General features: G+C 39.1%; 1 protein-coding gene across 13 annotated transcripts in view; it reads left to right on the forward strand.

The window, feature by feature from the left end:
• LOC104882305 (uncharacterized) overlaps positions 1–9720 on the forward strand; it is a 32445-nt gene extending 22725 nt beyond the window's left edge. For 6 of the 13 annotated variants that reach the window (XR_009464607.1, XR_009464608.1, XR_009464611.1 and 3 more), the window contains 4 exons: positions 177–3287; positions 8824–8985; positions 9100–9229; positions 9335–9720. Coding sequence is in view for 1 of the 13 variants with exons in the window: in XM_019226327.2 (XP_019081872.1) it covers positions 8969–8985; positions 9100–9229; positions 9335–9463 (276 nt within the window). In the remaining 12 variants the exon portion in view is untranslated. Of the gene's footprint in view, positions 1–176; positions 3288–8728; positions 8986–9099; positions 9230–9334 lie in introns of those variants that run through there. The other 7 variants (XR_009464616.1, XR_009464609.1, XR_009464613.1 and 4 more) reach the window with 7 other exon arrangements.
• The last annotated feature ends 933 nt before the right edge of the window (positions 9721–10653 follow it).

The following is a 10653-nucleotide window of genomic DNA, read 5'->3' on the forward strand; positions in this document are numbered from 1 at the left end:
TATCACGTTATGTGCTTCTTATGCTTCTTTAGGCTGTATTTTTAGCTCATACTTTGCATTTCCTCATGGCCTAGAATGCAATAGATCATTTCCTTGCTATGTATTGCTGATTATGATATATGATTAAAAAAAAAGAGAAAAAAGATACTAATATCTGCTGTACCTACTACCTAAAGGAGTCAAGCCTCCTGACATACTTACAACAGACAGTTGGATTTCTCCAAATACCATTACAAGGACTCGTGCTAATGGAAAAGCTTCTTCAGAGGGAATGAGTCTAAACATGAGTACCCCTTCATCAAGTCTGAAGTTTGAAAATCATTCAGTTTTGAAAATCATTCAGTACTATCTCCCAGTGATCACAGCAGTGTGGAAGGAGTCTTAAATCTAGTGGAACTTAACACAAACAAACCAGACCCTTTCAACTTAGGTCCACTCAGTAGTGAAATTGAAAGAGTCCCTTCAGCCCGTGGAAGGAAAAGCTGGGATAGAGTCTCTTAATATGCCTTCACAGCAGCTGCATCTGAGGATTTCTGTAGCTATGCTGGCTGCTTGGATCCTGCAGAAGTTTCTGCTAGTTCTATCAGTGCATCTCTTGTTCCATTTTATTGTGGGACTCAGAGAATGCAAAAATTGCACAAAGATGTCAAGTTGCTGCTATGTTGTACTCAACTGAGAGTCAGGTTTGGGATAAGTACAAAATTTGTTGATCATGTTAGGCAGCCATGGTTGAGTTTTGAGGTGGATGAATCTCCAAGCCTATGCTAGGTTCTTGATGCATGTGGCCAGGTTGTTCACATGTCCATGGATTCTGGTAGCAGATCCAAGTGGAGGCCTGTTGTGACCTGAAAGAATGGGTTTTTAAACTCTCCTACCATATGATAAAAGTAAGCTCCTATCTTTTTTGCTCTTAATGGGAAGAAGATATCTGGCAAAGTTTAAAGTACTCTGAAGTGTTAAGTTGTGGTAGGAATTGGGGTTCATTTCACATATTCAAGTAATATGCTGGAGGAGTTCTTTTTTTGTTTTCCCTTTTAGCAGTACTGAAGTGCAAGAATTACAAAATGGAGAGGAGAATGTAGCCTTTCTGTTGATATGTTTTTTGTGCTCCTTACATTCACATTACCGCACGATCCTTTACTTCAATTTTGGCCTCACCTTTCATTAGGTACAAAAGTTACTATTTATATCATGCAAGAATGGATTTCTATTTTTTAGTGCTCCTTGTGTATTGAGAATAAAAAACAAAATGAAAAGAAATATTTGAATCTCACCACCATTGGTAGGCGGAATTGTGGATGCAATATTCCACATTCTTTGTTGAGTCCAGCTTGCCCCTAATGGAGTTTTTGTGTTAAATTTAGGTCCCCTCAGCCTACTGCTTATTGATGTCTAATGACCGTGTATTTTTTTTTTCTTCATCTACTGCATGCCTACTACAGCAAATGGGGATATTACTATATATGCCACAGAGACGTACCGGAAAGATTCTTCATGTATCACACAGAGGCCTATATTTAGTAGATTTGATGCTGCAGAGCTTGATACCTTGTTCATTCCTGGAACTCTTGTGGATGCATCCTTTGCATTGGACTCATACAACCATCAACTGAATGTAGGTATCTGGCTAGTTTCCAAAAGGTTGATCATCCATGCCAAGTAATGCGGTTCTGCGAGGACCACAGGATTTATGATTCCTTTAAAGAGGGTCAGCTGGCATGTAAAATTATACTAAATAGAATTATATTTATGCGGGAGTTTGTTTTTCACTATCATTAGGTTGAGGTGGAAAACATATGGATGCTGGGGATGTTTGATATGTAATTGAAAACTCTAGTTGTTCTAACTTGAATATTTTATGTACAGCAGTTAACTGAAATGCTGACCTACTCTGTTTATTTCCTTCTCAAAAAAAACTTTCCGATTATGTTGAAATTAGACATACTTATAGAGCATATATTTGAACATCTTCAGGCAATCAGGAATAGAAATGCAACTTGGACTGTGCACGAGACTCATAAGGAAGCATCAATGTCATCACTCGTATGGTTTCTGTTTACTTGAGCCAAAATTGGAGGTGGAGAAAGAGGAACAAAGGGAGAAGGATTGTTGATCAAATTAACAGCAACAAAAGGTAAATGGTGAACCATCCCTTAGGTTTCCTCTCTTGAGCGTATTGTTAGGTTTTAGATAATTAGTTTTAGGCCTTGAGATTCAAGTAAAACTACGAACTCTGTTGCAAAATCTCCAGAAAGCTGGCCTGTGTCCATGAGTCCTTGACCAGTTGACTTGGTTTGTCTCCATTGATAGAGATGTAAATTGCACACTTGCAGTGCATTAATGTTGAGGGTGGTGAGGGGCTGAGAAAGTAACAGGCCCTCCACATGCCTTGCTACGGCCTTCAACCATTGCATGATGGGTCCTGCCATTACTTCCTTCACATGTGAGGAGTGCTTTCTACTAAGGAACATGTGATATAAATCTTGAAGGATTTATCATGTGACATAAATATTGAAAGGCACTGTACTGGTTGAGGTTGGCTAGTAAAAGCACTCCATCTTATGATCGCCCCAAACTAGATCATGTATCAATTCTCAAAAGGATCAAGATTCACCATAATGATAAACATCCTTTTAAGGCCAATAATCAAGAAATTAAAAGAGTAATGTACAAATTTAATGGTTAAGACTTGTCTGATAAAGCAGGTCTTTTGTAATATTTTTTCATTCATTGAACTCATAAGATGATTAGTCCAATCCTCTTTCTTGGCTGCCCATGGTTGGCCCGACTTTTTGGTCTACCAGATTAATTGTCAGCTAACCTGGATATTTAACAAGGAATGGGTTGCCTTTCCATGGGTCATGAATTCTTGTGAAGCATTCTTTTCTCTGAAACAATTTGGCACGTTGTGTTGGAATTGTAATGGACAAGGCCTGCCAAAAGTGATGCTAGTGGCAATGGCAATACTAATAAAAGGATATGTGCCTTTGTCAATAGGAGCAAACTGAAGATTTTGCTATGTGATGCAAATGTTAATAATTGTAGAGAAGTTGCCACACTTCTGCGAGGATGCTCTTATCAGAGTATTATTTCTATAGTTGTTGCTTCTTCACTAATTTGAATTTTTCTCTTATGTTTCAATACCTCAAATTTATGATTTATTTGTAGAAGTTTGGTATTACATTACTGGAAAGAAATTTTATTTTCCTACTACTGGCATTTTTGTTTTTTTGCAGGTTGGCTCTCCACAAGCTCCATAACCATTGCATGATGGTTGAAGGAATTAGGTTTTGTATAACCATGACTGAACAAAAGTATAAAATATTGAAACTAATTGCAATAGGATTAATGCCTTGGGCATACAGAGGTGTTTTCGCTCTGTTTGGTAGTCTGGAAAAGCTGTAGGAAAAAAAAATTGATGACAATTACTTAATGATGACAAAGTAGAACCCACAAATATGAAATTTCACAGTCAAGAAAAAGACTTAATTAGAGCTTTAATTCTGGAACTTCTTGTATCAAGAATGCTCAAAACAAGTCTGTTTAGCTTTTTAGAAGATGCATTCTTCAACCCCACTATATATGAATCTTGTTTCTTGGTTCCTTGATGGGAAATTCTGTCCCAGAGGTGTCTGTAAGACCCTGCAGTTATTAATTAGAGCTTTAATTCTGAAATTTCTTGTATCAAAAATGCTCAAAAACAAGTCTGTTTAGCCTTTTAGAAGATGCATTCTTCAACCCCACTAGATATGAGTCTTGTTTCTTGGTTTCTTGATTTCTTGATGGGAAATTCTGTCCCAAAGGGTTTCTGTAAGACCCTTTAGTTATTAATTAGAGCTTTAATTCTGCAACTTCTTGTATCAAGGATGCTCAAAACAAGTCTGTTTTAGCTTTTTAGAAGATGCATTCTTCAACCCCACTAGATATGAATCTTGTTTCTTGGTTTCTTGTTGGGAAATTATTGTTGGGCTTTGTGGAGCCTAGTTTTGTTTGATCCGGTTTGACGACCCGACCCGAATAATATTGCATGGCCTTTTTAATGGGAGATTTATTGAGGCCTGTTAGGCCCGTTTAGCCCATTGTGGAACCATATTTTTGTAATTAGGGTTTTTTAGTATGGTAGGGTTGTCGTGCTATATATATATAGAGAATATTGTAGCCGCCAAGATTGTACTCTGTATTCTTCCCTGATAATAGTGATATCCCTGCAACTCCGTGGACGTAGGCAAATTGCCGAACCACGTAAATACTGTCTTGTGCGTGTGATTGTTTTTCTTTGGCGTGTGTTTTCTCTAATTTTTTGTCTCTCACGGGTTGGGAATTCGGTTTAATTCCCTACAACTGGTATCAGAGCCTAGGGTTAGGTTTGAGTGGGAGCAATGGCAGAGGAAGCAGGAAAGGCGTCTGGAATAGAAAAGTTTGATGGCACAGACTTTGCATATTGGAGGATGCAGATTGAAGATTATCTCTATGGGAGGAAATTACATCTGCCTCTTTTGGGGACAAAACCTGAGAGTATGAAGGCTGAGGAATGGGCGCTTCTTGACAGACAGGTTCTAGGAGTTATTAGGTTAACTCTGTCTAGGTCTGTTGCACACAATGTTGTAAAGGAGAAGACCACAGCAGATCTGATGAAGGCTTTGTCCGGTATGTATGAAAAGCCGTCCGCAAACAATAAGGTGCATCTGATGAAGAAATTGTTCAATTTGAAGATGGCAGAGAATGCATCAGTAGCACAACATCTGAATGAATTTAATACAATCACAAATCAATTGTCGTCTGTAGAAATTGATTTTGATGATGAGATTCGTGCTCTGATCGTCTTGGCTTCTTTGCCAAACAGTTGGGAGGCAATGAGGATGGCAGTAAGCAATTCTACAGGAAAGGAAAAGCTCAAGTACAATGATATACGAGATTTAATTCTGGTTGAGGAGATTCGCCGAAGAGATGCAGGTGAAACCTCAGGATCTGGTTCTGCCCTAAACCTTGAGACAAGAGGCAGAGGTAATAACAGAAATTCAAATCAGGGTAGATCAAATTCCAGAAATTCTAATCGGAACAGAAGCAAATCTAGATCAGGCCAACAAGTACAATGCTGGAATTGTGGGAAAACAGGTCACTTTAAAAGGCAATGCAAAAGCCCTAAGAAGAAGAATGAAGATGATTCTGCTAATGCTGTAACAGAAGAGGTACAGGATGCATTACTTCTTGCAGTAGACAGTCCACTTGATGATTGGGTTTTGGATTCAGGAGCTTCGTTTCATACCACTCCACATCGAGAAATCATACAGAATTATGTTGCAGGTGATTTTGGTAAGGTGTATTTGGCTGATGGTTCAGCCTTGGATGTTGTGGGTCTGGGAGATGTCCGGATATCGTTGCCCAATGGGTCTGTTTGGTTACTGGAGAAGGTTCAACATATTCCTGACCTTAGGAGGAATCTGATTTCTGTTGGACAACTTGATGATGAAGGACATGCAATACTATTTGTTGGTGGTACTTGGAAGGTTACAAAGGGAGCTAGGGTATTGGCTCGTGGAAAGAAGACTGACACTCTGTATATGACCTCATGTCCAAGAGACACAATTGCAGTTGCTGATGCAAGTACTGATACAAGCCTATGGCACCGCAGACTTGGTCACATGAGTGAGAAAGGGATGAAGATGTTGTTGTCAAAAGGAAAACTACCAGAATTGAAGTCCATTGATTTTGACATGTGTGAAAGTTGCATCTTAGGAAAGCAAAAAAAGGTGAGCATCTTGAAAACTGGCAGGACACCGAAGGCTGAAAAATTGGAACTAGTACACACTGATTTGTGGGGGCCTTCTCCGGTTGCATCCCTAGGAGGTTCAAGGTACTACATCACCTTTATTGATGACTCAAGTAGAAAGGTATGGGTTTATTTTCTGAAAAATAAATCTGATGTATTTGTAACTTTTAAGAAGTGGAAGGTCATGGTTGAGACAGAAATAGGTTTGAAAGTAAAATGTTTGAGGTCAGATAATGGAGGAGAGTACATAGATGGAGGATTCAGTGAGTATTGTGCTGCACAAGGAATTAGGATGGAGAAGACCATTCCTGGGACACCACAGCAGAATGGTGTGGCTGAGCGCATGAATAGAACTCTCAATGAGCGTGCTAGAAGTATGAAGTTGCATGCTGGACTACCAAAAACTTTTTGGGCTGATGCTGTTAGCACTGCAGCTTACCTGATAAACCGAGGACCATCAGTTCCCATGGAGTTTAGACTTCCTGAGGAGGTTTGGAGCGGTAAAGAGGTGAAGTTTTCACATTTAAAAGTTTTTGGTTGTGTTTCTTATGTTCATATTGATTCTGATGCTCGTAGTAAACTTGATGCAAAGTCAAAAATATGTTTTTTCATTGGCTATGGTGATGAGAAATTTGGCTATAGGTTTTGGGATGAACAAAACAGGAAAATCATCAGAAGTAGAAATGTGATATTTAATGAACAGGTTATGTACAAGGATAGGTCAACTGTAACGTCAGATGTTACAGAGATAGATCAAAATAAATCTGAGTTTGTCAACTTAGATGAATTGACTGAAAGTACTATCCAAAAAGGGGGTGAAAAAGATAAGGAGAATGTAAATTCACAGGTAGATTTGAGTACACCTGTAGCTGAAGTTCGCAGATCTTCTAGGAACATTAGACCTCCGCAACGTTATTCACCTGTTTTAAATTATCTCCTGTTGACTGATGGTGGTGAGCTAGAGTGTTATGATGAAGCCTTGCAAGATGAGAATTCAAGCAAGTGGGAGTTAGCCATGAAGGATGAGATGGATTCCCTATTGGGGAATTAGACATGGGAACTAACTGAATTGCCAGTAGGAAAGAAGGCTTTGCACAACAAGTGGGTATACAGAATAAAGAATGAGCATGATGGTAGCAAACGTTACAAGGCCAGATTAGTTGTTAAAGGGTTCCAGCAGAAGGAGGGCATTGACTACACAGAGATATTTTCTCCAGTTGTGAAGATGTCAACAATTAGACTTGTACTTGGAATGGTGGCTGCAGAAAACTTACATCTTGAGCAATTAGATGTGAAGACAGCATTCCTTCATGGTGACTTGGAGGAAGACCTTTACATGATTCAACCAGAAGGGTTCATTGTTCAGGGACAAGAGAATCTAGTCTGCAAACTGAGAAAGAGCTTGTATGGCCTTAAACAAGCTCCTAGACAGTGGTACAAGAAGTTTGACAATTTTATGCATAGAATTGGGTTCAAGAGATGTGAAGCTGATCACTGTTGCTATTTTAAGTCCTTTGACAATTCTTACATCATATTACTATTGTATGTGGATGATATGCTTATTGCAGGGTCTGACATTGAGAAGATTAATAATCTGAAGAAGCAATTGTCCAAACAGTTTGCAATGAAAGATTTGGGAGCTGCAAAGCAAATCCTTGGTATGAGAATCATTAGAGACAAGGCTAATGGTACATTGAAGCTTTCACAGTCAGAGTATGTGAAGAAAGTTCTTAGCAGGTTCAACATGAATGAAGCTAAACCAGTGAGCACACCCTTGGGTAGTCATTTCAAACTAAGCAAAGAACAGTCACCAAAGACAGAAGAAGAAAGGGACCATATGAGCAAGGTGCCCTATGCCTCAGCTATTGGCAGCTTGATGTATGCTATGATGTGTACAAGGCCAGACATTGCACATGCAGTGGGAGTCGTGAGCAGATTCATGAGTAGGCCTGGAAAGCAGCATTGGGAGGCAGTCAAGTGGATTTTAAGATATCTGAAGGGTTCATTAGATACATGTCTTTGCTTCACAGGTGCAAGTTTGAAACTGCAGGGTTATGTAGATGCTGATTTTGCTGGTGATATTGATAGTAGAAAGAGTACTACTGGGTTTGTTTTTACTCTAGGTGGTACAACTATATCATGGACTTCAAATCTACAGAAGATTGTTACTTTGTCTACTACAGAAGCTGAGTATGTTGCAGCAACTGAAGCTGGAAAGGAGATGATTTGGCTACATGGTTTCTTAGATGAATTGGGTAAGAAGCAGGAGATGGGCATTCTACACAGTGACAGTCATAGTGCAATTTTTCTTGCCAAAAATTCGGCTTTTCATTCAAAGTCGAAACATATACAAACAAAATACCACTTTATCCGTTATCTTGTTGAGGATAAACTGGTAATACTTGAGAAGATTTGTGGATCTAAGAACCCTGCAGACATGTTGACTAAGGGTGTCACTATTGAGAAGTTGAAGCTGTGCGCAGCTTCAATTGGTCTTCTAGCTTGAGGACAGGAGGATGAGTTGTAAGGATGAGGGATCGTTTCTTGGAGGATAGCGGTTTGATGTTGGTGATTGGACTAGTCTCCAAGTGGGAGATTTGTTGGGCTTTGTGGAGCCTAGTTTTGTTTGATCCGGTTTGACGACCCGACCCGAATAATATTGCATGGCCTTTTTAATGGGAGATTTATTGAGGTCTGTTGGGCCCGTTTAGCCCATTGTGGAACAATATTTTTGTAATTAGGGTTTTTTAGTATGGTAGGGTTGTCGTGCTATATATATATAGAGAATATTGTAGCCGCCAAGATTGTACTCTGTATTCTTCCTTGATAATAGTGATATCCCTGCAACTCCGTGGACGTAGGCAAATTGCCGAACCACGTAAATACTGTCTTGTGCGTGTGATTGTTTTTCTTTGGCGTGTGTTTTCTCTAATTTTTTGTCTCTCACGGGTTGGGAATTCGGTTTAATTCCCTACAATTATCTGTCCCAAAGGGTGTCTGTAAGACCCTTCAGTTATATTTGCATGCTGACTTCTGATGGTTGGTTCTAACAGTGACTTCAGTTGGCTCAACTCGAGAGGTAATCTATGTCCTGAACTGTGAGGGGGCCAGTATCGATATTGTACTTGCTGAAGCTGATCTTCCTATGGCCAACAGCATGAAGATTTTAAAGTACATTACTCAAGATCAAGAGCTGCGATGCATTCCAGTGATGAGTATGTTTGTCCTAACGTTTATCCTCCCTTTCTCCATAGCTAGTTAATTTCTTTTCTTTGGGGTAAAAGTTATAAAGATATCCTCATCATTGGATTTTGTTTGTGTTTGCTCAGTGTTGGTGGCACAGGACAACATCTCCATGATCGCAAAGTGCTTGATGCATGGAGCGACTACCTCATGATGCCTTTAGGTAGTAACGTGCTATTTAATTTGTGGACTCGTGTCTGGAGAACAAGGCGCATGGTTAGTATCAATTGACCAGGTTTTTCTTCGTTTTTTCCTCATGGAAGTTATAAGGGAATATGAATATCATACATACTCAATGATGCTATTTATTTATGTCCACAGCTTGGACTTCCAGAGAAAAACATCTTTCATAGTGACTTTGAAAGATTTGTGGCATCCGCCATCTATGCTGGAGATGCTTCTGGAAAAGGGGTCATTTTACAAGACGAGGCATCCTCATCCCTTGAGTAAGAACTTCAAAGTCCCCATGAAAAGATGGAGAATACTGGATGGTCAATCATGAATCTTGAGATGAAGAGCACAGGCAGCATTCAAGAAAATCCAGGTCCTATTGACACTCAAGGCCATGTATAAACATTGGGCATTGTAATGATTCCAGCTTAGCTTTCATCTAAATGATTTTCCGTTTTCATCTAAGAAATGTTGAATCTTGAGACACTCTTCTCATTACAAGTTTCTCTATTGTCAAGAATTAAAGACTTTAGACACATGGGTTACTTTCCCTTGTGATAAAAAAGACATACTGGTCATACGAAAAAGACTCCTTCGAATGGTGACAACTATAACATGCATGGCTAATACATATTATCTTCCTAAGTTGCCTGCTTGTGGACTGAGTGCAGCTTTCTCGTTTGAGTATAATGTTATCCCCATGCTGTGAGCCTACAAGCAGAGAAACAGGGCTTCTATGTAGCAGAATTGACAAACCACAATAGCCAGCCAGGCATATATAATCCGGGATTGGTTGGATTTTAAGCAACCATCATGGCTCTGGTTTTCCATAGTCCAAAGTCTAGTATCACCACACGGAGCAATTACACTAGTGTGAAATTTGGCTAAGGACATTTCCACCCTTCAAATTCACATTGAACCCATCAAATCTTGACCATCTTTATTGGCTCACTCTATGAATGGTCACAATTCCCTTCTTATTTTTGACACATTTAAAATAAAGGTATGGTTTTACCAGATCGAATATGTGAAAACTTGACCAATTGGACTATCCCAAATTGGAAACAAAATGAATGTGGCACAATAGTTTTTGTTATGCTTAACTTTTGTAGTCACCTTCAAAATTAATTTCATGCCTAAATCGGGTGACCAAAAAACACCCACCTTTGTATTTTACATTCATGGCTCTCAAATTTAATGAATGGTGCGGAATTTTTTTGTTTTCTAGCAATTAAAAAATTAAAAAAAGAAAAAAAAGAAAAAAAGATGAAAAGTAGAGACATGATTGATCAAAGCCACACATTGAAAATAGGTTCAAAGTAGATTAAAAAAAAAAAAAAATAGTGGGCATTGCCCACCAAATTTCATAGCTAGGCCGTCTACCTTCATGCAGCTGCATAGCCAATTAATATCACTTTCCTTCACGTGCCTAATCAATCAACTTCCGCTTGATCATCATCCCTTCACGT

Source organism: Vitis vinifera, chromosome 17 (genome assembly GCF_030704535.1).
Source record: "Vitis vinifera cultivar Pinot Noir 40024 chromosome 17, ASM3070453v1".
NCBI lineage: Eukaryota > Viridiplantae > Streptophyta > Magnoliopsida > Vitales > Vitaceae > Vitis > Vitis vinifera.